At 39.5% G+C, this 27,880-nt stretch overlaps 3 protein-coding genes across 4 annotated transcripts; 2 read left to right on the top strand and 1 right to left on the bottom strand.

Moving 5' to 3' along the window:
- Positions 1-3,760: 3,760 nt before the first annotated feature.
- On the top strand, positions 3,761-10,497 carry LOC110942188 (probable WRKY transcription factor 2). Of its 2 annotated transcripts, none has more exons than XM_022183934.2 (6): positions 3,761-3,996; positions 5,364-5,830; positions 6,564-6,695; positions 7,234-7,811; positions 8,731-8,889; positions 9,845-10,497. In XM_022183934.2, exons 2-6 carry the CDS (start codon positions 5,417-5,419, stop codon positions 10,329-10,331), a joined length of 1,770 nt encoding a protein of 589 aa, XP_022039626.1. In that variant the 5' UTR covers positions 3,761-3,996; positions 5,364-5,416; the 3' UTR covers positions 10,332-10,497. The 2 variants fall into 2 exon arrangements, with proteins under 2 accessions (XP_022039626.1, XP_035846314.1); XM_035990421.1 differs by lacking the exon at positions 3,761-3,996 and adding an exon at positions 4,425-5,293.
- Positions 10,498-11,202: 705 nt separating this feature from the next.
- LOC110942189 (chloride channel protein CLC-f) lies at positions 11,203-18,800 on the bottom strand. The gene is made up of 9 exons (XM_022183936.2): positions 18,146-18,800; positions 16,203-16,599; positions 15,929-16,123; positions 14,809-15,263; positions 14,614-14,718; positions 13,847-14,059; positions 13,563-13,769; positions 12,739-12,971; positions 11,203-11,590 (listed from the first exon to the last, which is right to left on the bottom strand). Exons 1-9 carry the CDS (start codon positions 18,509-18,511, stop codon positions 11,509-11,511), a joined length of 2,253 nt encoding a protein of 750 aa, XP_022039628.1. The 5' UTR covers positions 18,512-18,800; the 3' UTR covers positions 11,203-11,508.
- A 7,594-nt stretch (positions 18,801-26,394) lies between these two features.
- LOC110944114 (myosin-11-like) lies at positions 26,395-27,308 on the top strand. Its single transcript, XM_022185829.1, has 2 exons — positions 26,395-27,012; positions 27,090-27,308. The coding sequence occupies exons 1-2, from the start codon at positions 26,395-26,397 to the stop codon at positions 27,306-27,308; spliced, it is 837 nt and encodes a 278-aa protein (XP_022041521.1).
- The last annotated feature ends 572 nt before the right edge of the window (positions 27,309-27,880 follow it).

Here is a 27,880-nt window from a genome sequence, read left to right as displayed (position 1 = left end):
GGGCTGACGTGGCGTAACCCCCACGGCCGGCGAGACTGACACACCTGCAACGGTGCAGCTCGTCGTCAGCCCATCCATCAATCTCCTCCTTCACTCCTCGGCTATAAATACCGACCCCAAACCAGGTTTGAGGTATATCTTCACAACTCTCGAACTACTACTATTATCTTGCTTTGCTTCCCAAGCAAACTACTGATTCTCACGCCGGAGAGTGGTAACAAGGAGCACCCCCCACCCCATCCTCCTTGTTACGAGTCACGGCTTGTTTCCTTGTGCAGGAGATCATCCACCGGTGACCCAGCCAGCGATCTCCGAGAGGAAGGGATTAACCCTTCTTGACGAGACCAGTGTGTTAACCCAGCCCGGTTAGCCATTGTTTCATCATTGGCGCCCACCGGTTAACCCTAAAAAATAGGTAGAAATATATCTATCTATACTATAAAGGGATATATTACCTTTTCCGCATCACTCACGAGCACACGTGAAATATGCGGAAGTGACACACATGAACCCATTCAGATGTGTCAGATGCTCAGAACCAGTGTTGTTCTTTGGACTGAACCGCATCTCAGGAACAGGCAAAGCGCATTGCCTTCATTTTCTTCAAGCTTCAAATCCCTCCTGTCCGGTTCACAACCACAGAGGGTGCATGAACAACTTCTTCAGAAAAAAGAAGGAACGGAATCTACGCGCCCGCACATCAGCAGCCCTGACTCCTGAACCTTCAAGAGTTACATCCGTGCAACAAGCACACTTTGAGCGAATATGGGACTGCAACATCGCAGACACCCATGAAGAGCTACAGACATAACCATAGCTTCCGCAGAGTGGTTGCTACGGAAGAGCAAAGCTCACTCCACATCACCGAACGAGGCTACCTCGTTATAAACTCGGTATTGGAGCGTGAAGGAAAGTGGCTCCAGAAAGAACGCAGATACGTGCTCTAAACAAGCACTTATCAAGCAGCAAGTGTCCGAACAGCGGTAACAAGTCTGCCTATGACTTTGTTTACCTGCCAACGGACCGCGGTAACAAGTCTGCTTAGGACTTTGTTTACCTACCAATGGATCGCATGGAATAAACAACGATGGGCATCCCCTTGCCTATGACCATGTTTATTTACCCATAGTTTAGATCCACATTGTTCGACCAAACAGGGCCAACAATGACGCAACGAAGTAACCGCAAAGAACGTACGGTTACTTGAGAGCTATCAAGACAAACACGAACACCCCACAAAAAAGGGATGGTCATCTCATCATAGGATGCTGAACATAGAACTTGAGCAAAGTTCTAACACAACATCCAAAACCTTCAAACCCGACCGCAAAGGTTGGTTTAAAAGCTTTTCTTTTCTTCTTCGTGCACCATTCTGGCAAATGGTTCGAAGAAGAAACCACCTCCAAGAGGTTCGAAACATGTGCAAACCTTCGAACCACCATCCCAGAGGTTGGTTCGAAGTTTGTGCAGCATTACTATGAAGGTCCCTAACAGGCCTTCAACACAACAACAGGTGGCAACCCACCTGATGACATGCAACGGCTGAGAATTTCGCATCAAGCGAAACCCCTTCACCGGTACGGAAGAGGCATAGCCGGATTTTTTACCAGATCACCACCTTGATCTGGCCTAGAATTTTCTCCAGACTGCCAAACTACCTTCCTACACCATAAGTCCAGTGTTCCTCCCACGTGCAACTTGCACAAAGTAGCAACACTAGACTGGGGGGACTTGAAGGGGTATGGTCCCAAAACGACCATTACCCGCATCAAACAAACCCCTACCAGTAAGCAAACCGCACCCATGCGGTCACATCCTTCGAACCCATTCGGTCCGAAGATGAATAGCTTGACCTAAGTACAAAAGAAGATGAACATATCGATGCGGCTGGCACCGCATCATATGGCCATTTTCGTCACGACAAGGGAAGCGAGCAAATAGTCTCCACATACAATGATGCGGCCAACACCGCATCTCGCGTGTTTCTTGATCACAAGTGGGAGACGCGGTAACTTCAGGCGTTACCGCATGCAGCGATGCGGCTCGCACCGCACCCTGCATATCCAACAAGTGGACTGACACGCCAGGCAAGTGGCTGACACCACGAGGCAAGTGGCGCCGGCGACAGTCCCCTGTCAGAGCTATTAAAGCAATGGGCTGACGTGGCGTAACCCCCACGGCCGGCGAGACTGACACACCTGCAACGGTGCAGCTCGTCGTCAGCCCATCCATCAATCTCCTCCTTCACTCCTCGGCTATAAATACCGACCCCAAACCAGGTTTGAGGTATATCTTCACAACTCTCGAACTACTACTATTATCTTGCTTTGCTTCCCAAGCAAACTACTGATTCTCACGCCGGAGAGTGGTAACAAGGAGCACCCCCCACCCCATCCTCCTTGTTACGAGTCACGGCTTGTTTCCTTGTGCAGGAGATCATCCACCGGTGACCCAGCCAGCGATCTCCGAGAGGAAGGGATTAACCCTTCTTGACGAGACCAGTGTGTTAACCCAGCCCGGTTAGCCATTGTTTCATCATTGGCGCCCACGGTGGGCGCCAATGATGAAACAATGGCTAACCGGGCTGGGTTAACACACTGGTCTCGTCAAGAAGGGTTAATCCCTTCCTCTCGGAGATCGCTGGCTGGGTCACCGGTGGATGATCTCCTGCACAAGGAAACAAGCCGTGACTCGTAACAAGGAGGATGGGGTGGGGGGTGCTCCTTGTTACCACTCTCCGGCGTGAGAATCAGTAGTTTGCTTGGGAAGCAAAGCAAGATAATAGTAGTAGTTAGAGAGTTGTGAAGCGATACCTCAAACCTGGTTTGGGGTCGGTATTTATAGCCGAGGAGTGAAGGAGGAGATTGATGGATGGGCTGACGACGAGCTGCACCGTTGCAGGTGTGTCAGTCTCGCCGGCCGTGGGGGTTACGCCACGTCAGCCCATTGCTTTAATAGCTCTGACAGGGGACTGTCGCCGGCGCCACTTGCCTCGTGGTGTCAGCCACTTGCCTGGCGTGTCAGTCCACTTGTTGGATATGCAGGGTGCGGTGCGAGCCGTATCGCTGCATGCGGTAACGTCTGAAGTTACCGCGTCTCCTACTTGTGACCAAGAAATACGCGAGATGCGGTGTTGGCCGCATCATCGTATGTGGAGACTATTTGCTCGCTTCCCTTGTCGTGACGAAAATGGCCATATGATGCGGTGCCAGCCGCATCGATATGTTCATCTTCTTTCGTACTTGGGTCAAGCTATTCGTCTTCGAACCGAATGGGTTCGAAGGATGTGACCGCATGGGTGCGGTTTGCTTACTGGTAGGGGTTTGTTTGATGCGGGTAATGGTCGTTTTGGGACCATACCCCTTCAAGATGGCAGATTAATTCAATTTCAAATTAGTTTCAGGATTGATATAGTTGTGCACCTCTAGCGGCATTAGTTCATATCTATAGTACAATTGATAACGTCACAAGATATATTCGGAGCTGTGATGCTTCGGACGTCCGAGGTGCAATGCTCCGGACGTCCGGAGCAATCCCACTTTGAATGTTGGAGTGTGGTGATTGGGGAGCGTATACGTATTACCCCCATCAATTTTTACTTTTTGCAATAAATTAAGGGAAAAAGAAATATATATAAACTTTAATTAATAACTCAATTTAACTCTTCCTCTTAAAGATTCCAATCATTTCTGGTCCACCACAATTATCCCAACCTTTTTAATTTTCCTTTTAGTACTCCATTATATTATATTTCTCTACAAATTTGTCTCCAAATAGATTGAGAGGCCATATCACATATGTGGGGAAACTAACAGGAAAATTACCCATTTTTTTTTCTCTGTTAAAAACACTGTTTTTCATGGAATGAAAGAAGCTGTTAATCAGAGACACAAGAACCAATTAATCTGAGAAGAACAGAAAAAAAAAAAAAAAAAAAAAACAGTTTACCCTTTTGACTGTTTGTCTCTCTCTCTCCTTCTTGTGTGTTCTTACCAGGTGGGTAATCATAAATTTATAATCTTTCAATTGGGTGTTCTTGTTTTCTCATTTAAATTTCAATCCTTTAATTTGTATGTATTAAAGTTACAATCTTTATGTCTTTTTTGGGGTTTTCTTGATGATCAGTGCAGATCTTTGGTTTTAATGAAGTGGGATTGTTGATCAGATGGATCTTTATTTAGATTTTGTTTTTGGGTCAAGATTGTGAAATTGGGTGTGTAGCTAAGAGAATCAAGATTCAAGAAAATGTTTTGATTGACATTTTGCAATTGCCCATTTGGGTGGATTATAAAAATCTTTTTTTTTTTTTTTTTTTTTTTTTTTTGTGATTATCAGTTACTAATTTTTCATGGAAACTATTGTATTCATATAAGTTCTACAGTTCATGTTTCAGTGTGGGATTTCTTCTCTCTCTCTCTCTCTCTTTTTTTTTTTTTTTTTTTTTTTTTTTTTTGCAGAAAAACGGCTAAAATTACCATTTATGAGTTACAATTTATCAGCTTTCCCATTTATTGTTCTTGTTTTAGTGTGGGATTATTTCTTTTTCTGCAAAAAAAAAAAAAAAAAAGTCTGAAATTATGGTAATTAGGTTACAAATCTTTCATCTTTTTTTCCCATCAATTTCTCTTGTTTCACTTCTTTATTTGCAAAAATATAATAATTTTGGGTACCATTTTTACAATCTTTCTCATCATATGTTCTTGCTTCAGAATTGAGTTCATTCTTTTTTGCAAAAAGGTTTAAAATTTATATTTTTTAGTGACAAATTTACAATCTTTTTGATCATATGTTCTTGCTTCATAGTGAAATTCATTCTTTTTTGCAAAAAGGTTTAAAATTTATATTTTTTTAGTGACAAATTTACAATCTTTCTGATCATATGTTCTTGCTTCAGAATTGAGTTCATTCTTTTTTGCAAAAAGGTTTAAAATTTATGTTTTTTAGTAACAAATTTACAATCTTTCTCATCATATGCTCTTGTTCCAGACTGCAAATTATTCTTTTTTGCAAAAAAGGTCTAAAATTTATGTTTTTTAGTGACAAATTTACAATCTTTTTGATCATATGTTCTTGCTTCATAGTGAAATTCATTCTTTTTCGCAAAAAGGTTTAAAATTTATGTTTTTTAGTGACAAATTTACAATCTTTCTGATCATATGTTCTTGCTTCAGAGTGTTCATTCATTCTTTTTTGCAAAAAGGTTTAAAATTTATGTTTTTTAGTAACAAATTTACAATCTTTCTCATCATATGCTCTTGTTCCAGACTGCAAATTATTCTTTTTTACAAAAAAGGTCTAAAATTTATGTTTTTTTAGTTAAAAATTTACAATCTTTATTTTTTTCTAATAATCTTGTGTTTCAGTTGACCTTAATTAGAAGCTGACAGCAAAAAAGGAGTTTAATTTCTATTTTTTGATGGGTGGATTTGATGACCATGTTGGAATAATTGGAGATTGGATGGCTCCTAACCCAAGCCCTAGCCCAAGGTCATTCTTTATGGCTATGTTAAGTGAAGCAGGCTCAGGGTCAGTGACTGAACCACCCAAGGACAACCCAACCAGTAGGTTCACTTTTCATGGACCCGACAAACAATTCGGGTCAGAAAACGGTGCGTTTGGTGCCGAACAGAAGTCGGGAAGCTCAAGGTCAGGTCTTGTTGAAAGAATGGCTGCTAGAGCTGGTTACAATGCTCCAAGATTAAACACTGACATCATCAGACCTCCTCCGAGTCCTGCTGACGTGGACAAACAATCGTCTGTTTTGACAATCCCTCCTGGTCTTAGTCCGACTTCGCTTTTAGATTCGCCGGTTTTTCTGTCGAATTCGCTGGTAAAGTTTACTAAAACAGTAAAACGCATCGTTTTTTAATAAAGTCGGATTTAAGATTTAGTTTAGCGATGTTTGCGTGTTTGGTGATATGTTTCGAAAGTGATTATTATTCGTATACGGAACAATTAGATAATTAACGAGTGAATTTCAAGGGTTGTCCTTTATCTTTATACCCATTTTCAGGCGTTGTCCTTTATGTTCAAAATTGACGAGTTTTGTCCTTTATGCTTTCAAATCATACACGTTTTGTCCTTTAGGCCTAACCCAGTTAGTTTTTTCAGTTAAATTTGTTCATGTGCTTTGCACATGAGGGCATTTTTGTCAATTCAAAGGTTGCAGAAGCTTTGAGCTGTAAATCTGCCGTTGAATGTACCTTTGAATTGACAAAAATACCCTCATGTGCAAAGCATATGACCAAATTTAACTGAAAAAGGACAAAACGTGTATGATATGAAAACATAAAGGACAAAACTCGTTAATTTTGAACATAAAGGACAGCGCCTGAAAATGGGTATAAAGATAAAGGACAATTCTTGAAATTCACTCGATAATTAACTGTAACAAAAGTGTTGAGGGATAAAGTGTTGTTATAATCAGATAGTCAGTCAGTTGTTTGAATATTGACAGATAATCACTTTTAAAAGCAATGCCAAATACAGTACTCAAATAGCATGATTTGTGTATATTATTATTATTATTATTATTATTTTTTTTTTTTTTTTTTTTTTTGCAGGCTCAACCATCTCCAACAACTGGGAAATTCGCATTTGCACAAAATAAAGATGATTCGTTTGAAGAATTCAACAATTCATCTTTTGCATTTAAACCTGTTCTTGAATCTGCTTCTGTTCCGGTTTCCAACAAGGTAGTTATAAGTAGGGGTGCAAACGAGCCGAGCCGAGCCCGAGCTCGACCAGGCTCGAGCTCGTTTAACATATGAAAGCTCGAGCTCGGCTCGATTCGAGCTTTATTTCTAAAGCTCGAGCTCGGCTCGAAGGTAATTTTTCAAGCTCGAGCTCGTCTCGGGCTCGACTCGTTTAGTATTTATTAATTAATTTATATTAATTATAATTATTGTTATACATATAATTTAGTTATTTTTATATTTATATAAATGATAATTATTATTATATAAATACATGTTTAATATATTAATAAAAATTATATAAACAATAAGCGAAGCTCGGGCTCGTTTACTAAATGAGCTTGTTTTTAGGCTCGGGCTAGAGCTCGTTTAAGCTCGGCTCGTTCGAGCTTTTTTTCGAGCCGAGCTCGAGTAGCTCGCGAGTAGCTCGGCTCGTTTGCACCTCTAGTTATAAGCGTTTAAATATGTTATACTTATGCATGAAAAAACTGTAAGTGTATGTGGTTATTTATATCACGATTATTTCGTTTACTTTTAGGTTAATTCGCCTTTTATGTCTTGGCAATCTGAGAATCGCGTACCATCCATTGAAACCGCCAAAAACGGTGGTTTAAATGGGAATATTATTCAAGAACATCACGAAGAAGACGCAGATCAAATACCGAGTGGCGAAAATGGTAATTACGTAAATGAAGATGGGTATAACTGGAGAAAGTACGGCCAAAAACAAGTGAAGGGTAGTGAGTATCCTAGAAGCTATTACAAATGCACTTATGCAAATTGTCCGGTCACAAAAAAGGTGGAGCGATCTCACGAGGGCCACATCACCGAAATTATTTATAAAGGGGCCCACAATCATCCAAAACCTCCTCCTGGCCGTAGATCCGGGTTCGCATCTTCTAACGACATCCAAGGTGGCATTGAGTGGGCCCAAGATGCTAATGTTGAAGTGTCGTCAACCGCGGTTCATCATGGAACTCAGGTTGAGTCTAGTGATCATGTGGACGGCTCGTTGACCTTTTCTAATGAGGAAGGAGAAGATGATGATCGTGCGACACATGGCAGCGTGTCATTGGGTGGTGACGTTGAAGGAGACGAGTCTGAGTCAAAACGAAGGTTCGTCAATCTTTCCTGCCTTCTTAGCCTCTAGATATATACTTAGGGCTGCAGACGAACCGAACGAACATGAACAAGACCTTGTTTGTGTTCGTTTGTTAAGAAATATATGTGTTCACGAACTGTTCATGAACACATACTGAACGGGATTTTATGTTCGTGTTCGTTTGTTAAGGAAATGAACGTGTTCGTGTTTGTTTGTGTTCGTTTGTTAAGTTTCGGCAACGGACGAAAATGAACGTTGATGAACACAAACAAGCGTTCATGAACACAAATGGAAACAAACCAACACAAACAAGCATTCATGAACAGAATATATAATACACCGACACTTATTAAATATTTTATTTGTTGGGATTTTGAAGTATTTAAATAAAATAGAAAAATTAAAAACACTAATGAACTATCGAACACAATCGAACATAAGTGAACACATTACCGAACGTTCACGAACATAAACGAACGAACATGGCCTTTGTTCATGTTTGTTTGTTTACTAAATGAACGAACACAAACGAACTTCCCACCAAACGGTTCACGAATTGTTCGCTGAACGTTTGGTTTCTCTGCAGCCCTATAATATACTATATATATATATATATATATATATATAGAGAGAGAGAGAGAGAGAGAGAGAAAGTATAATGTACTTCAAGGCTTAACCTACATTAACATACATGACAAAAAAATATAACGTGCGTTATTATCATAGAACGTGCGTGATTATAGTCCCATGCGTGATTATGTGGTCCCATGCGTGATTATGTGGTCCCATGCGTGATTATACCCCTGATCCAACGGTTACCATTGTCTCCTATGTGATGTATGATAAGGCTTTTTGTATGTTAACCTTACTCTATATATATATATATATATTTTCGCCTTTATTGTAATTGTGGATGTTTTTTTGATTCTCCAGAAAGGTTGAAGCATACGCAGCAGATGTAAGTGGGGCCAGCCGAGCCATAAGGGAGCCGAGAGTAGTTGTGCAAACCACGAGCGAGGTGGATATTCTCGATGACGGGTACCGCTGGCGTAAATACGGGCAGAAAGTCGTCAAAGGAAATCCAAATCCAAGGTTACATTTTCTAGTTATTTGGGCAGCTTATTGCCATGGGGTCGTCTATAGGGCTGCAAACGAACAGTACTTTCAGCGAACAGTTCGTGAACCGTTTGGCAGGAAGTTCGTTTGTGTTTGTTCGTTTATTAAACAAACAAACACGAATTTTGTTTGTTTAGTTAAATAAACGAACATGAATAGAAGCCGCACTCGTTCATTTATGTTCGTGAATGTTCGGTAACATGTTCGTTTATGTTCTATAGTTCATTAGTGTTCTTAGTTTTTATATTTAATTTAAATACTTCAAAATTCCGATAAATAAAATATATAATAAGTGTCGGTGTATTATATATTTTGTTTATGAACGCTTGTTTGTGTTCTTTTGTTTCCATTTGTGTTCATGAACATTAGTTTGTGTTCATCAACGTTCATTTCCTAAAGAGTTAATTACTGTTTTCGTCCCTGTGGTTTGTCAAAAATCACTATTTCAGTCCATTAGTTTAAAAATTACGATTTCAGTCCCTGTGGTTTCACTTTCGTGACCATTTCAGTCCACCTCGTAACCATTTCAGTCCCTGTACTAACAGAATAAATAGATTGAAATGGTTACGAAAGTGAAACCACAGGGACTGAAATGGTTACGAAAGTGAAACCACAGGGACTAAAATCGCAATTTTTAAACTAATGGACTGAAATAGTGATTTTTGACAAACCACAGGGACGAAAACAGTAATTAACTCTTTCCTAAAATTAACAAACGAACACGAACACGTTCATTTCCTTAACAAACGAAAAAGGACAAAAATCTCGTTCGGTAAGTGTTCATGAACAATTCGTGAACACATATATTTCTTAACAAACGAACACAAACAAGGTCCTGTTCGTGTTCGTTCGGTTCGTTTGCAGCCCTACTCGTCTACTATAGTGCCCTCGATTAGTTAAATAACATTTTGTGTTACTACTTCTGATACAGGAGTTACTACAAATGCACGAGCACCGGATGCACAGTCAGAAAACACGTAGAACGGGCTTCACACGACCTTAAGTCGGTAATCACAACATACGAAGGGAAACACAACCACGACGTCCCAGTTGCGCGTAACAGCAGTCACGTTAACTCCACCGTCACACAACCTCAATCAGTTCAAGCCTCTCAAGTTCAAAACAGCATGGCTAGGTTTGAAAGACCCCATTACGGTTTGCAGCCCGGTCCCAATGGCTATGGTTATGGGATGAACATGAGTCAAATGGCTATGGCTGGGTTGGGACCTAACCAAGGTAAAATGCCGGTTCATGGTCATCAGTTTATTGGACAAATGAATGAGATGGGAATGATGTTGCCGAAAGGTGAACCGAAGGTGGAGCCCGTGTCGGACCCTGGTTTGAACCTTGCCGCTAACGGTTCGTCTCTTTACCATCATATGGTTATTAATAGGTTGCCCCTTGGTCCTCAGATGTAAATTTTATTGGTGTTTTAAGAGTACAAATATTCACAACTTTATATTATTATTTGAACTTGTTTATGTTGCAATTCTTCCACTGGAAATTCTTTGTTAAAAATATTTGACCACACGTTGCGGCGGTACGTTACCGTGGGCATTTGATGGGTATCAGTTTGGTTTGTTATAGTACCAGTAGAATACATGTACTCGGTGTAGAAATCAACGCGTGTTTTACATCGACTGAAAACGATAAAAACGAACACTGGTATGGGCACTGATGTTGTTCGAACAATATTATCGGTTCAGATCATCAAGGTGGATACTGATATTCATTTATTGTCACGGTTGGGTATGACAACGACACAATAGCCATTTTTAATAAAATTTATATCACAATACTGAAAAAAATAAACAAACATAGTTGCGGAGTTAGATTTTTTTTAAGTTTACGTACGCAAAGTATAAAAAAATCAAACAAAATTATGAATAAAATATTATTAAAAAGTTAAAAGAAATACTTAAAAATAGATTTACCATTCATGACTATTCACAAGATTATTAATAAGTAGTGGATTGCCCTGCCGTGTTGCGGCGGGAGTTCAGTCGACAGCGATTCGGTTCATTACGCTATCGGTCTAATACTGACACTCACAAGGTATAGCAATCTAGCAATCGAAATATAAAATCCAAAGCAATTGAAATATAAAACCTAAAAAAGGTCTAATACTGACACTCACTCGGTAAATCAAAATATAAAACCCAAAAAAATTAAGTGGTCATCATAAATAAACTAATCATATCTAACCTTTTCAATTTAAGTACAAATTTTAATGATCGTGCGTTGCGGCGGTCGACTCCATCGTGACGCTGATGAAAATAAACACGTTAAAACACTAAAGACGAAATTTTATTCAAGATGGGCAAAAATAACACAACCTTGAACAACATAGAGTAAAAAATTAGGCTTTATTCATCATTTTTTAATAATCCTACGACTAAGGTCAAAAAAATCGTATAACGAATTGGTATATTACAAGTATAATAAAACATCTTGTTCGACAACACGTGAGTCCTACGTATTCGGGACAATGCACATGAAAGTGCATACCCCTTGTGTCATAAATTTCAGCTTACTGTACGGTCTTCCACTTTGGCAAGTAACACTAAAAACATCCAACGTGGGGAACAATTCGAATCAATGGCCATTGGAAATCTTATCTTCGACACACTCTTCTACCCTCGGTTGATACTCGGGTCCCCTGCGATTCAATTCCTCTCTGCACAATAATATCGGGGATCAGATAATCAGTTTAGAAAACAAAACTGATTTTGATTATTATACAGATTTGCCAAACACTCAAAATCTCAAACAACCGCGTCCAAACACTATCAAACGACAATGCCAAACACCCTTTTAAGAAATCGAGGCTAACGTCACGTTTTCCCACTTTTAGCAATAAGCTTAAAATTGGACGCAAATGCAATTTATTACCGATTTTTATAAGCAACCAACCTTGATGTCATGTTTATGTGAAAAAATTTTAAAAAATACATTTATTTAGATATTTGAAAATAATTATTAAATGTCACATTAGATGCCACATGACATATATACAACAAAATATCAAATGTGAAGATGCCATGTCAACAATTTTTTAAATGAAATGTAATAAAATGAACAAGTCTGTGGCTACAATTAGTAATATGGTTGCAAAAACCGGTAATAAAATGCAAGTTGGTTTCTATTCCGCGCTTAAGTTAAAGTTGGCTGCTAAAACCTGTGTTATAAAATGTAGCTTTCTTTCTTTTTGGCTAGAGTAAAATGTCGTTTTCGTCCCTGAGGTTTGGCCAGTTTTGCAACTTTCGTCTAAAGGTTTGTTTTTCCGCATCTGGATCCAAAAGGTTTGAAGTCTAAAGGTTTGTTTTTTTGCATATGGATCCAAAAGGTTTGAAACCTTGCCATTTTCATCCGGCTCGTTAACTCCATCCATTTTTCTCCGTTAAGTCAGGGGTATTTCCGTCTTTTTTGTCTACTTCAGGGGTACTTGGTCTTTTTACATAAAAGTGAAAAAGATCAAACTGCCCTTTAAGTTAACAAAAAAGACGGAAATACCCCTGACTTAACGGAGAAAAATGGATGGAGTTAACGAGCCGGGTGAAAATGGCAAGATTTCAAACCTTTGGATCCAGATGCGGAAAAATAAACCTCTGGACGAACGTCACAAAACCGACCAAACCTCAGGGACGAAAATGGCATTTTACTCTTTTGGCTATTTGCACCCAAGTTAAAGCTGGTTGCTAAATATAAGAAAAATATGTAAAAGCTTGTTTCACTTTCGTACTGTTAACCCCACCAAAAAGTATAGAAAATCTGAAAAAAAAAATGAAAATAAAAAAAAAATAAAAATAAAAGCAGTTATGTCACCTGAGACAATTCCAGATCGAATGGTAGTAAAGAATAGCAACAATCCTGCGTTTTCCTTCTTCTCGAAAATCAACAGCTCGTTGTACCACAGGCAATTGTTTTATTCCTTTAGCTTCCATTAAATTTTTAGCAATTGCTAGATCGGTATCAGGATAACAAGTTAAAAGCCCGCGTTTACGCCCACGATAACTTATCCCTCGTGTACACACAGACGAAACAAGGCTCTCACCAAACTGCAAAACAATTCAGTTTATTTATTTACTATTAAATGGGTAAATAATGCATTTTTAGTGTTTTGAAAGATGAATATGATGATACTATGAAGAGTAAATTGCCATTTTAGTCCCTGAGTTTTGTCCAAATTTGCCATTTTAGTCCAAATAGTTTTTTTTTGCCTCTGGGTCCCTGACTTTTCTCTTTTGTTGCCATTTTGATCACATACACTAACTCCATCCAAAAACTCCATCTTTAACCAGGGGTATTTTGGGGATTTTCATTTTAAATGTTTTCAATTGCCATTTTGATCCAATTCCAAAAAATAATAAAAAATCATAAAAATTCTAAAAAATCCAAAAAATCATACCCCTGGTTAAAGATGGAGTTTTTGGATGGAGTTAGTGTATGTGATCAAAATGGCAACAAAAGGGAAAAGTCAGGGACCCAGAGGCAAAAAAAAAACTATTTGGACTAAAATGGCAAATTTGGACAAAACTCAGGGACTAAAATGGCAATTTACTCTACTATGAATATTTGAAGGATATATATTGTGTGCGTTAAATATAAAGGCAAATAAAAAGCATGTTAAATAGAAATAACTAACATACATCTGGCATTGAAACACCATCGATTTCATCATAGTTCTTCAACATGCCACGTTTAATGTCACCATAGGTCAGAATCCCTTCTAAACGTTCTTCAGGGTCAACGACAAGCACACATGTTTGTTGACCATTATCCATGCATTGTACAGCCTCTTTAATAGTTGACGATAACCCGACATTAAGGTAGATGGTTGACATCGCCTGTGCAACCTAATTAACGAAATAACTAAAACTGTCACCATGCAAACACAATATATTTGTATTGTAACAAATTCTATATAATAAACCTTCAAGTCTTCGAGAATAATATCTTCATCAACGGATTCATGGTTACCATCGGGCCCCATGATGCATAATTCCAAATCATCTGCATCGCCTGTCGTTTGTCTCCACGTTTCAAATTTGTCAACAGGTGAAAGCATAGTATAACCCTTTTTTGTATCACTCTCCTTAGACTGGTTTGCTACAGATGGTACCCATATTGCTAATCCAACGGCCCCCTGAAAAACACAAATTCATAACAAAAACCGTATTTAAATTCATATAAGTTTCTCAGGAATAAAATTAGTGAATATATGTGAAACGGATCGTTTAACCTAACGATTAGTGTTTAAATATGTTCAAGACGGAAGTTTAGTATAATAAACAAATTCGGTAGAAATTTCGGCAGCATAACAACGCCATCACAGATTTATTAATGCTGAAAGAGTTTAAATCGTTTAAGCTCAGGGAGGAACCAAGTGTGTTCAATTTCCAATCTCTAAAACTTGTTTCGCACTAACGCATGTCTCAACTATATATAGACATGGCTCATGCTTTAGTCAATAAAACACGTATGACTCATACATTGTACATCACACAATGTATGTCATATTGATATTACGAACGTAACACTCATGCGTTACATCTATCTAACATACACATACAACACACACTCTATCTAGCTTATTCGCACAGTAATGGACACGCAAATGTACACTAAAAATTAGGGATAACGACACCCAAAATTATCAATACTTGAGTGGCCTATGTATACATAATCCCGTAATATTACCATAAGTGGAAGCAAGATTCTATAATCCTTGGTCAACTCAAACAAAAGTAGAACCGAAGTCAACGGAACAGAACAAACTGAAGCCAAGGTTGCCGCCATTCCGATCTACAATAAAATATTGCACTCATAAGTTATAGTCACCAACAATTATTCAATAATTAAACAGAAAAACAAACAAAGAAAATAAAACATTACTAATGCATACGCCTGTGGCTCGGCAATAGCAGTGTTCCCAGGAATAGCAGAATTAATCAACTCACCAGCCGAACCACCAAACACCGCACCAACTGCAGCACCAATCATCAAACTTGGTGCATACAGCCCACCAACAAGCCCAGACCCTTTACATAGAGCCGTGGCTACAACTTTAGCTGCGGCTAACTGAGCCAGAAGCCAGATTCCAGGTGCTGAAGCTATCTTTCCGGTATGTAATATTTCATCAACATTATTGAATCCCCAGTATAGAACCCCAGGGTACTTAAGTGCTATTATACCAGCTCCTAAACCACCTAAAGCTGGAGTTACAACACCAGGAAGATTAAACCGTTCTTTGATGTATTCAAATGCCTTAGTAAACCACGTTACCAAACGGGTAAATAATACACTAACCACTCCACATAGCATGCCCAATATCAGGTATAGAGGTAGTTCTGCACATATATATAAGATCTAAACACCATTTATAACAAATATATCACTAAATAGCAATCAAGTTTCACTAGTATTTAGGTGTTGTGATTTTTGTTAAAAAAATTAGCATGCAACATGAATCAGCGGCTACATATGCCAATTGTGTTTATATAAAACAACGGTGAAACTTGGTTCCTGTATAATAACATTCTCCCTAGAGTAAAGTGCCACTTTCGTCTCTGAGGTTTGGCTAGTTTTGCGATTTTCGTCCAAAGGCTTGTTTTTTGCATTTGGATCCAAAAGGTTTGAAATCTTGCCATTTCATCTGACTCGTTAACTCCAATCATTTTTCTTTGCTAAGTAGGGGGTATTTTCGTCTTTTTTCTTAACATAAAAAGCAATTCGGTCTTTTTCACTTTACGTACAAGCATTTAGCATAATGTACAAGTATTTAAACGACCGAATTGCCCTTTAAGTTAACAAAAAAGACAAAAATACCCCTGACTTAACGAAGAAAAATGAATGGAGTTAATGAGCCGGATGAAAATGGCAAGATTTCAAACCTTTTGGATCCATATGTGAAAAAACAAACCTTTGGACAAAAGTCGCAAAACTAGACAAACCTCAGGGACGAAAATGACATTTTACTCTTTTCCCTATATGTAAATATGTAAGGATTAAATACCGGCAGCAGATTTCAAATCATAACTGGGCACTGTGAAAGCCTGTTTTTCCCCAAGCACGGCATTTGAGACAGTTGAAGAAATAACAGATGCTAATATTATCATTGCAGTTGTAAATGGAGGAGAGTTTTCGGCACGCAGAGGTCTTAAAACAGTTTCAATGGCGAAGAAAGAGCCAGCGACTGCTGCATTGAAACCTGAAACAAAGGAAAGTGTTTGGACGCGGTTCTGCTGTTTATTATTTTCCAAAATACTAAAGAGAAAATAAGTCAAAACCTGAAGCTATGCCAGCAGCAGCACCAGCAGCAACAAGAGCTATCCTGCGTTCTTTATTATTTTCCATCATTAACGAACACCCATTGGCACACGACTTTCCGATATCTACATCTGGGCCTTCAGGGCCCAATGAACAGCCTGTACCTAAAGTAACCGCAGCTTGAATAGCCTTCACTGTTGGAAAGAACACAGAAAGGAAGCTCGACCCGTTTCCAGGAGTCGACTGCTTTATTTGGTCTAAAATTTCAAGTAAACCATGCAACATTCCGACAATCACTCCACCAGTGACGGGAATTAGAAGAATCCGATGCCAGGTGTCAGCTAGCCGCTGTAACCGTAGCCATGCAGCACCCTCATTTGGTGTCCCGGCCCACGCCCATCCATGTATTACATGCACCTGTATTCAGTCCCTCAATGTCAGGTAAAGTTATTATGTAATATAACATAATCAGAAAATCATCTGTTCAAATAAGCAATCCCAATCGACCCACTAATCAAGGTTTACGAGTAATAACAACCCCAAAATAATAACATAGCCAAAATCAGTTTTGTTATAGCTACTCATAAACTAATTATCTGATCCCTAAACAATCAAGATAATGAGTATTGACTAGGGTTGCGAACGAACCAAACGAACACAAACAAGACCTTGTTCGTGTTCGTTTGTTAAGAAATATATGTTTTCATCTAAGCAGTTAATGCGGAAAAATATCGGTTATCGGTCAAGGACCGATATTTGAGATATCGTTTATCGCGGTGAGATATCGGTAATTTATAATATCATGCATATATATATATAGAACCTATATAATATATGTATATTAATATCTAAAACCTATATAATATATGTATACAACATTTTTATGCACTAACTTGTAAAAGTCTAAGGTTAATTTTGATAAATCTATAACTGGAGGATGAAATTGTAATTCAAGTTAAAAGAAAAGGAGGTAAACTGAATGATTTAACTTTTATAACCCTACTATTACTAATCCCTTTAAACTAAAAAAACCCTAAACAACTAAAGCAGCCGTCCTCTATCTCAGCAGCCGTCCTCTATCTCCCCTGTTCGCTCCTCCATCTTCTAAACCTAAAAAACAGCCTACAGATCTTTCATTCTACGATTCGGAAGGTAAGGTTCGATCAGCAGGTAAGCTTCGATTCAACAACTTCGATTAGCCACCATTTCTTCTCTGTCAAAACTGGCCCAACCGATAATCTCGGCGATTCGACCGAGATAAATTAGACATAATATCGGCGATAACCACCGATATTATCGCTGACCGATATAAGGACCGAGATATGAAACCGATATTTGACTGAAGGACCGATAACCGCTATATCACCGATATAGCACCGATATATCGGCCGAGTTAACTGCATAGGTTTTCATGAACATATATGTGTTCATGAACACAAATGGAAACAAACGAAGTAACGAACACAAATAAGCGTTCATGAACAAAATAGACAATACACCAACACTTATTAAATATTTTATTTGTCGAGGTTTTGAAGTATTTAAATAAAATATAAAAACTAAAAACACTAATGAACTATTGAACACGTTACCGAACGTTCACAAACAAAAACGAACGAACACGACCTCTATTCATGTTCGTTCATTTAACTAAACGAAAGAAATTTCTTGTTCGTGTTCGATAAACAAACGAGCACAAATGAACTTCCCGCCGAACGTTTGGTTCGTTTGCAGCCTTAATAATGAGAATCCGTTCAACTACCTCAAACCCTAATCGATTATCCGCAGATTCAAAATGCAATAACCCGATGATAACCGCTTTCAATGCCAATAGCCAAACACCCCCAGTATACTACAATTCAAGGTTCAGACACCAATTATAGGTCCCTAAGCAAGATCTCACTATTACATAACAAAAACCTAACATGCAAATCAATCAAACAATATAAGCATTCAACATTACCGCACGATTAAACGCAGCAACACACAAACCAGTGGCAAGACCTAGAAGACATCCAATCAGCAACAACGCCCATTCCGGCGGAGCTCCGTCACCGAGAATCTCATCATCACCACCACCACCACCACCGGCAGTGCTTCTTACCGGCGACGCATGATCTCTCTCCGGCCAGCGTGCCCTAGGTGAGCGGCGTTTAATGCTGAGACGAATATCGGAAAACGCTCGATCCACTTTATTCCATATATCCTTAATGCTTTTACTGCTTCTTGCAGATGAGATTTGGCATTCTAAATCTCTGTCTGAAGACGATGAATTTGAGTTATTTGACCGCAATAGAATCGCGTTGTCACTGTGATCGACTCCAGACATTTTTTTGAAACCCTAGGTTGTGTGTGTCATGATTGAGATATGGATCTTGTTGATGCGTGAAACTGGAAGTTATGTGAGTTGAATAGATTGAGGTCTGTGAATATGGTGGAGTGTAGTGGATGGATATAGATATAGATACAGAATTATAGATACAGATGGAGATCTTTTGAAGGGGAACGATGGTGATGAACCAACAAGATCGTTGGTGCTTGATGAAGATGGTGTTGTATGTAGTTTTCGGTCAAACTCACTCACGTGTGTCATTAGATTATCAGGAGAGCGGCAACAGATCTCGAGTCTCGATGAGTGGTGTGTTTGTCAGATAAACATGACTTAGGGACGTGCACCTTTATAATCTGCTGAGGTGGATCCTGATAAAGTCTTAACTCCTAAGCTCTTCGAAGCAAAACGGCCTTCGAACATTTGACATATGACGGAAAGTTATGTGTTATACTTGTCTCTAACCCTACTCACTTCCGTTATCTTCACCACTCAACTCAACCTATATGTTAACCATCCCTTGATTGTCACGCTTTTTGTTTATGTTATAATTAACGTTGCGTTCCTAAGAAGGTGAAGATAAATAATTTGAAAGAAAGTAAGGGAAAATAGTGTTTCGGAGTTTTTTTATAAAGAGAAAAGAAGAGATAAGGAGGATTTTTTATATTAAAATTCATCATTTTAAATTGGAAAGAAATGGAAAGGAAGAGAAGAGAAGAGAAGAGAAGAGAAAAGAAAAGAAAAGAAAGGGATGAGTTCACTTATCTTCTTTTCCATGCTCAGTCTGACACCTCATTCTCTCTAATTACATCACACCATCCCTTAAATACTTGTAACACCCATCACACCGTCACGTTATATCACTAAACATTTTTGTTGAATAAAATATTAACTAAAAATCTACATTTTTAAAATACTTAAAATTAAATAAGAAAATCCAATAAAATAAAAAAACAACTCAAATTTAAAACTAGAATACAATTAAATCTACTCTTCATCGAACTCTTCATCGAAATCAAGAAAGTGAAGATGTAAAGCACCAACTTGTTTCGTTAGATCATATAATAGACGAAGGTGGGTGTTTTCATTCCACAACTCCAAAACAATATCATCGGGAACGACTATCTGGGTCAGAGGGTCCATCACGTAGTTTGACGATATTGTGTGTCCGCATCCTTTAAGATCATATTATGCAATATGATACACGCGTACACCAAACTCTCTACTGTCGATTGTTTCATTGTGTGTCCTGGTCGATTCATTATACTCCATTGGCCTTTCAAAATATTAAACGCTCAATGAACATCTTTTATCGCCGATTCCTGCAACTTCTTGAACAATTTCTCTTTCTCGTCGGTTGGATATTAATAAGCTTTTACAAAGGAAGGTAATTTAGAAGAAAAATGTACAATTTCATTTCGTGTTTCCGAGTTTGAAGGAAAAGAAAAGAAAGTAAAGGTTTCGTGTGTTCCTGAGTTGAAAGGAAGAGAAAAAGAAATGTATAATTTTACAACTATACTCTCGTTGGGTTTTATAAAACCGTATACATTTAGCTAAACGGGTATTGTTTACCTGACATGTTAACATTTTACATCAATCCTATGTAGTTTACTATCAGTCACTATACCAAACACCATAATACAGTTATGATATGTTGTAATACTCAACTAGCCTAGATGCCTTGTTTGAGGTTGATTATTCATATGTTTGCCACAAGGATTCCATCACTGTTAGGACCATTATGGGTTCCCACTCACCTTTATTAAAGGCATAGTTGTAATTTACAATAGGATGTTGACTTACATATAACTTTGTATTAAAGGCATGGTTGTAATTTGCAATAGGATGTTGACTTACATATAGCAAGAGAGGGATAATATAAAGGGGGAAATTTACATATGTATGTGTAAATGGTCAATTTAATTATGGTTTAATATTAAGGGGTCAAACAATAAAATAAAATTTCAGATGCGTAGAACAATTATAATGTTTTTGAAAGGTATATATATTATTACAACTACATCATCCCACGCGACATCGAATTTTTTGCATAAATAGGTGGATTGAGATGAAAAAGAGTGTCATTAGGTGGTCAACCTTTTTGTTTTCATATTTAGGTAAGTTGTTGTTTGATACAGCGACCTTCAATGATGATTCTGTCAAAAAATCAGACCATCTGCAAAAGCTGCAAAACATTGTGAAAGTTGCTGTTTGATACAGCGACCTTGGTGAAAGTCGCTGTATGATATAACAACTTTGTTAAAGTCGCTGTTTCATGTTTCTACCTTGATGAAAGTCGTTGTTTCATGTTACCACCTTGCTGAAAGTCGCTAGATCATATAACCAGGTTGCTGAAAGTCGCCAAATGATACAGCTTTCTTATAAATGGTCGCTGATTCAAAGTACAATTTTAATGAAGGTTGCTGATTCATAAAACAATGTTATTGAAGGTTGTTGATTCATTCTACAATGTTAATGAAGGTTGCTGATTCATCCTACAATGTTAATGAAAGTTGGTGTTTGACCTTGTCGTGTTGCAGGGAGTGAATTTTATAATTGTTCTGAAATTTGAAATGTTCAGTTTTATAACCCAACTATATTACAAAACAGATGCACAACAATTCGTATGTAACAACATACTGTGTTTGTTAAAAAAATATAATGTTGAATTTTCAATTGTGTCTGTATGATGTTCTTTATAAAAGATGTTCGTTGGTTGATATTTATGGTGATACGAAAATTTGGTCAATGTATCATCATGCTCTTGGATCATTCGGGACCTCATTCATCATGATGTTTTTCTCAGTTTTAATTTTCGTATACCAAGTGGGAAGATCTTGTGTGGAGGTGAAAGATTATTCTCATCTACCATCTCCTCCCGTAAGGTGTACGAGGATAATAAAAATTGCTGTTGTGGATGCTTCTTACACTATAGTGGAATCCTTACACAGAAATTAAACTTTGCATTCTTTAGTCATTTCATGTCATAAGAATGCATGCAGGGGTACTGAATGCATGCAGGGGTACTGTATATTGCATGCAGTCTTCTTGAACAATGGCCACAAATTCAATTCACACACATGTGACTCCCTGCAAAAAGACAAGGTCATTTTTCAAGAAAGTTAAAACTCACATGATACCTTTGAAATTAAAGTGACTCCTGCAAACAATTTGAAATTAAAACTCACATGTGATCATTGCCTGCTGCATCATTTAACAAGAAAGTTAAATGAATTGGCGACTTTCACCAACAAAGTTATATGAATCAGCGACCATTAACAAGAAAGTTATATGATATAGCGACTTTCAGCAACATTGTGATATCATTCGACGACTTTCAGCAACATTGTGATATCAATTAGCGACTTTCAGAAGGATTGTTATATGAAACAGCGACTTTCATCAACATTGTTATATCATTCGGTGAATTTCAGCAACATTGTTATATCATTCGGCGACTTTAAGAAGGTTGTTATATCAATTAGCGACTTTCAGCAACATTTTGCAGCTTTTGCAGTGGCCACAACTTTTTGCAGAAATACTCTTGAAGGTCGCTGATTGGAACCGCTACTTACCTAAATATGAAAACAAAAAGGTTGACCACTGAAGAAACACTAGATAAATGGTCGGAACCGAGATATCTAGGGGGTTTGAATCCGCATAAAAGGTTGGTTTCCACTCGATTGATACAGGTCCGACTGGTCTTCTTCTCCGATAACTCTGGAAAAAAGAGCACCGTTAGCCTCGCCAAGGGGAGAAAAGGGTTCTCTCCTTGACCCGACTCCGGTGTGAGAATAAGTATTGGTAATGAAGAAGAAGATGTTTTTTGTAAGTGTGTGTAACTTGAATTCATACCTGGGTTGCTTCTCATATTTATAGCCGGGAGTTGTTTTAGGCGGGAAAACCCGTTAGTGAAAAGTTGACGGAAGATGCTAACCCCGTAAGCGGTTACCTTCCCTTCCGTCAAGCTTCTTGATCCGACGTGAGAGCACACGGATCGTGGCTTAGATCGAAGGCTGGGAATTTGCCACGTGTAAAGTGATCAAGTGGAGATTACTTTCCAATTGCATGCTTCCGTTGTGAATTCAGGGATGCTTGAGATGGTGACACGTGTCCAGACGGTTATAACCGTCTTGGTGATGCACGATTGTATTTCTTCTAGAAGATTACTGCTGTAATCTGGTGTGGCACCTTATCGTGTGGAGACAGGTGAATAAATAAATCCCAAGTCTGGGTAAATAATATCCAGGTCTGGATATTTAGGCGGGAGTGTTTATTTCAAGATTTTCATCCTTTGTCTATGGGAGAAAGCGCAAAGGTTTATGATTTCCTTTGGGCACGCAAGTGTTGACAGTTGTCTGTCTTTAAGTCTTTATTTGTGAAATCATTGCGCGGCCGCGCAAGGTACAAGGCTGAAAGGTAAGGTTGTGGTGTGGTCCCAAGTACTTTTTATGGGGTTTTTGGGACCTTACCCCTTCAAGTCCCCCCAGTCTAGTGTTGCACTTATGCAAGTAAGTGGAGCACTGGACTTTCAGGAGGGAAATGCTTTTTGTTACGAAAAATGAGGGGAAACTTCCGGAGGAAGATTCATTCTGATTTTTGTAAAGATTTTTGTAAAATCTTTGGCTTTGGATGAGACTGGTACAGTAAACCTGAATGACAGTCTGTCATTGTCAGTTGTTTTTACTACACGTGTCCTACACGCGCGCGTGTAAGCGCGTTTGTGTCAGTTACTGTTCTCTCTGCTGCTTGGAGAACTGTGATATTTGAAAAAGTTGTTGTGGCGGTTACCTATGCTATTTATTGTGATGAGTATATGTAACGTTTGAGTAACCCCTCTTTTTGTGTAATCATTGTTTTGTTGAAAACTTTCCCTGTTCCGTTCTTCTAAGAAAAGGTTTATCAGTCCCTCCTCTTATGTCGACCGGAGAACACCAAGAAGATCTTGCTGAAGAAATGTCAACTGAACTTCCACCGTTAAAGTGGCCTAGAGCGACCTTTGATGGTTTAATTCGGAATCTCAAATTTCCGAAAAACTGGGGTGCTCTGTATCCTGAAGAGGGGCAGACTGCAGCGGATGCTCCGGCTGGGAATATTACCCTTTTTTGGGATTTTTTCTGTGAGGGTAACTTTCGCTTGCCTGTCACTAAATTTTTTCTTGAAATCCTTGGGTTTTACAACCTGCACATCTCCCAACTTCATCCTATTGGCATGGTTAGGGTTTGACATTTCGAATTCGTGTGTCGGACAATGCATGTTGAGCCAACCGTTTCCCGATTTAGGGTTTTTCATCAGATGCATTGTACCCCAAGGGTTTTACTCGTTCGTTCAGAGGGCTTCTGCAAAGAAGATTCTACAACAACCCCCAAAATCCTTTCACGATTGGAAACAAAAACTTTTTTTTATCAAGGCTGGAATAATTCCGGTGAGGATGGTTCTAAGGGGGAAAGAAGACGTTCCGATCGAAACGCTTCAGACCCCTGTTGATGAAAACTGGTATCAAGATTTGAAGGATGTGCCCAATATTGCTTTACCGGAGAAAGCTCTCGTCGGGGCCGGCATGAGTTTGAATTGGAAGATGGAGCGTGATGACAAACCGGTGTACATCGAGGATGGTCATGGTAAGATTGGGGGTTTTTCTATTTCCATCTCTCTCTTTTTTTTTTTTTGACTTGCTATCCTTTGCTTGCAGTTGTTTCACTATGGTGGTGTTTGTTTTTTCTGTGGGAAAAGGTCTGCAGTCTGCGGACCACATCTGCAGGCATCTGCAGGAGAAGAGGTGGACCAAATGTCTGCAGTCTGCAAGGAGAAGAGGGTTTGGTTTTTTTATATTTAAAAACCTCTTCTCATATTTTATAAACACAAACAACACACAGACAACCCAGCACCATAACCTCTCTCTCTCATCTCTCTCTCCCTGCCTTCCTCTACCACCACAACCACCGTCCACCTCCACCACCACAATCAACCACCACCACTTCAGCCACCACCCACCGGAGAAGAAGGGGAGCCGGAGAAGAAGGGGAGCCGGCAGAGAAGGGGAGCCGGAGAAGAAGGGGAGCCGGAGGTGGAGGTCGACGACGAGGTAGAGCCGGTGGGGGAGGTGGTGGCGGATGAGGTTGGAGATCGAGCAGGAGGAGGGGGTGCAGCTGAGGTGTATGTCGACGAGGAGGAGCCGGTGGGGGAGATGGTGGCGCCGGAGGTGAAGGTGGTGGGGGAGGTGGTGGCGCCGGAGGTGAAGGTGGTAGCGCCGGAGGTGAGGTGAAGGGTTGAGGTTCTGTGTTTTTGAGGAGGAGATGTTTTGAGAAGGAGATAAGTCTTCAGAAGAGGTTTGAAGACCTCAAGACAAGTCTGCCCCAAACAGAGGTGGGGAAGAGGTTTGAAGACCTAACCTCTTCTAAAAAACAAACAAGCTGCAGACCCTTATGTCTGCGCGTGGTCTGCACAGCGCAGACATAAGAGGTTCTGAAGTACTTCTAGCAAAAAACAAACAATACCTATATGTTGTTGCCTTCAAGAGGGAAGGCGGAAGGATGGGTACTATCAAGAAGAAACCTGAAGAGGAACTTTGGTACCATCGTATTGTAAGAAATTATGTTCGTCCGCGGGATGCGGATCTGTCTGCCCAACCAGCTGCTGGTGCTGGTAAGCTATATCTGTTTTTGTTTTCCTTTTTGCGCTTGTGGGTAAATTTTTGTTTGCGCCTTTGTAGGTGAGTTGTTGAATTTGGGCATCGGCCCTGAAAGGAAGAAACGCGCGGTGACTTCTACTTCTGCGCCGAAGAAAAGTGGGGCTGATAAAACTCATACTTTGAGGATAAAAAATGCTGGAGAGAAGAAAGGTATGCGTCGTTCCTCTGACTCCAGGTGTGATTATGTGGTGGTTTCTGATTCTTTGGAGGGTCTTACCCCTGCAGTAACTGTATGAGAACCGAAACCTGAACCGAGGGATTCTGCTGATATTCCCCCATCCAACCCAAGTGATCCTATCGATTTGGATTCTAGTCCCGAACATTTGGTGCACAGGAAAGTTGGTAAAAGGAAACAAGCTGATACTGATGCGGAGGGTCAACCTCCTAAGAAAGTTCAGAGGAAGAAAATTACCAGAAAAGGGAATCTTGACTCTTTTATTTCAGAATCTGTTGGTAAGTGTTGTCTTTTCTTGTTTTCTTTATGTGCGTTAAATCTTTAAAGATTTTTGTTGCTTTTTCAGAGGTTCCTGTTTCCCCTGTTCCCACAGTACTGCAACCTGTGGTAAATGAAGAGCTTCCATCCACCTCTCCGCGTGCTTCTGGCGTTGACCAGTTAGAGCCTACAGAGGTTGCTGAAGGTGGTGTGGAGAATATTGTTGAGGCTGAGGAGCCTGTTGATACTGCTAGAGAGGCTGAAAAAGTTGTTGATCCAGGTGTGGTGGATGGTGCTGGTAAGCCACAAACCCCTGAAACTGTTGCTGAAGATCCAGGGAAAGAACCAACTGCTGAAAAAACTTCGACTTCTTCCCCTAAACCTTCTGATGCTATGCCTGAGCAAGTCGAGAAGGTGACGGTTGAGGGATAAGGCTCATCTGCTGGTGTTGGTAAACATTCTCCAATCCGCCCAGAAGAAACCTTGGGAGATTATTACTACCAGACTTATATGGAGAAAGATGTCTCTAAGCCTCACGCCCCCGTTTGGAATTTAAAGAAAGGTGACACCTTCTCGGATTGGCGCGTGTGCCAAGATTGGTTGCAGGGGATACTTCCGCCTGGAGAGATCAAGATTCAAGAAGGCCGGTCTTATGAACAAACCTATCAATCTTATCTTGAAGAAACTGCTTCTCATGTGTCTACCACTCACCGCATAATGCGTTAGTGCTATAGTATGCATAAGGACCAGGAATCCTTTATGGTGTCTCAAAAGAAATTTGCCAAAGATGAGAAACGCCTGGCTCAGCTGAAGGCTAAATTGGAAGCTAATCAGGCCAAGTTTGAAGCTGAGCGCAAGATTGAGGAATGGTCTGTTGCTGGTTGGAAGAGAAAAGCGGAAGCTGAAGCTGCTCTCCTTTCCGAGGAACGTAAAAACTGGAGGAGAATTTGCGAAAAAGATAATGTTGAGAAGGCAAACCTCCGTAATATCATTAATAACCTCAAAGCTGAGGTTGAAAAACTGAAGAATCAGGATGCAGAGGTAGAAAAGTTGAAGAAGGAGAAAGCTGATGCAGAAGCTGCGCTAGCGGAGGCGCGTTCTCATAGGGAGCGTAGTGAGCAACGAGACGTACAAGCTTTCGCCACTCTTGCCCTTAGAGATAAGGAGTTAGAAGAACTTACTGTTTTGGTTGCTGGTCAGGAACAACTTAAGAAGGATCTGGAGCTTGCGCATTCCGAGAATACTGAAACCTCCCGCCGTTTGTCTGAAGTTGAAGAGAAGTTGGAAAATTCAGACACGGCGCGGGTTACAGCGGAAAGTGAGCTTGAACCTTTGAAGAATGATATGGCATGGTTAAAAGATCGCGGTATTGCCTGTGTAAGTTTCTTTTCTCCTTTTTGTTGTGGAACTGTTAATGCGCTTTTTTGTTTATTCATCTTTTCTTTCTTTCATAGGTTGCTGAATCTGTGTTGAACTCTGAAGAGTTAGAAAAAACCGTTGCTCGTTTAGTGGTTGCTGCGCGAAGAGATGGGTATGCGCAAGGATATGCTGAATGTTCCCATCATGTGAACAGTGCTTTAAAGGTTGACTGGGATAACAGTAAGTCTGCAACCTTCGGCGTGGATACTGGTGCCGCGCTTGCTGCCTTGAAGACAGAGTTTAACAACTTGTAACTGCCGGTTATGGATCTGATAAATGTTGCGCTGCAATCTGATGATCACGTAGCGCAACTAAGGGAAATCTTTCCGGATGAGGGTGAAGATTTGTCATAGATTGAAAAATGTATTGAACAATTTTCTTGTAATATTTGGGATGTAAATCCCTATTTTTTGTTGGTGCGCTGCTGCGCAAGTAACTTAAACTCTGCCGTGTTTGAAAGTTTTTTTTAGGGCGTATCTGTACGCTAAGAATAGGATGATGTTTCTTATTTGTTTGTTTACAATATTTTGCATGAGTACGATTACTTTTTGTTGAGTAAGGCGAATGAAGTTGGTATAAAGCTCATGTTTGAACTTATGGTCGTTTGTGATGTGATCACTGACCGTTCATGAAGCTTGTTTTTAGAACTACCATAATGTTTTTGCGCTTACTAAAAGAAATTGCATGCACTTTGTAAACACAGAAATAATAGAAACTTTGCAATTTTATTTACGGATAGAGCACAAAGGCTTTTACAAAGTTTTGCTAATATAATTATGTGAAACTTAACTTACTCTCTAATATTTCCGCTTTGCTTGATGAATCA

The sequence above is a fragment of the Helianthus annuus genome, chromosome 5 (genome assembly GCF_002127325.2).
Source record: "Helianthus annuus cultivar XRQ/B chromosome 5, HanXRQr2.0-SUNRISE, whole genome shotgun sequence".
Taxonomy (NCBI): Eukaryota; Viridiplantae; Streptophyta; class Magnoliopsida; order Asterales; family Asteraceae; genus Helianthus; species Helianthus annuus.
Note: the sequence above shows the minus strand (reverse complement) of the source record. Positions and strands in the feature narration are given on the sequence as shown.

Bases quoted from the DNA above. Each gene is read 5' to 3' on its own strand.
- LOC110942189 (XM_022183936.2), bottom strand. From the start codon at position 18,511: ATGTCTGGAGTCGATCACAGTGACAACGCGATTCTATTGCGGTCAAAT. The intron at 15,264-15,928 runs GTATTTAATCCT...ATATATGTGCAG, and splicing joins TGATTTGAAATCTGCTGCCG to AACTACCTCTATACCTGATA. The intron at 11,591-12,738 runs GTGACATAACTG...ATTATTGTGCAG, and splicing joins TCGATCTGGAATTGTCTCAG to AGAGGAATTGAATCGCAGGG.
- LOC110942188 (XM_022183934.2), top strand. From the start codon at position 5,417: ATGGGTGGATTTGATGACCATGTTGGAATAATTGGAGATTGGATGGCT. The intron at 7,812-8,730 runs GTTCGTCAATCT...TTGATTCTCCAG, and splicing joins GAGTCTGAGTCAAAACGAAG to AAAGGTTGAAGCATACGCAG. The intron at 8,890-9,844 runs GTTACATTTTCT...CTTCTGATACAG, and splicing joins AAAGGAAATCCAAATCCAAG to GAGTTACTACAAATGCACGA.
- LOC110944114 (XM_022185829.1), top strand. From the start codon at position 26,395: ATGGTGTCTCAAAAGAAATTTGCCAAAGATGAGAAACGCCTGGCTCAG. The intron at 27,013-27,089 runs GTAAGTTTCTTT...TTTCTTTCATAG, and splicing joins AAGATCGCGGTATTGCCTGT to GTTGCTGAATCTGTGTTGAA.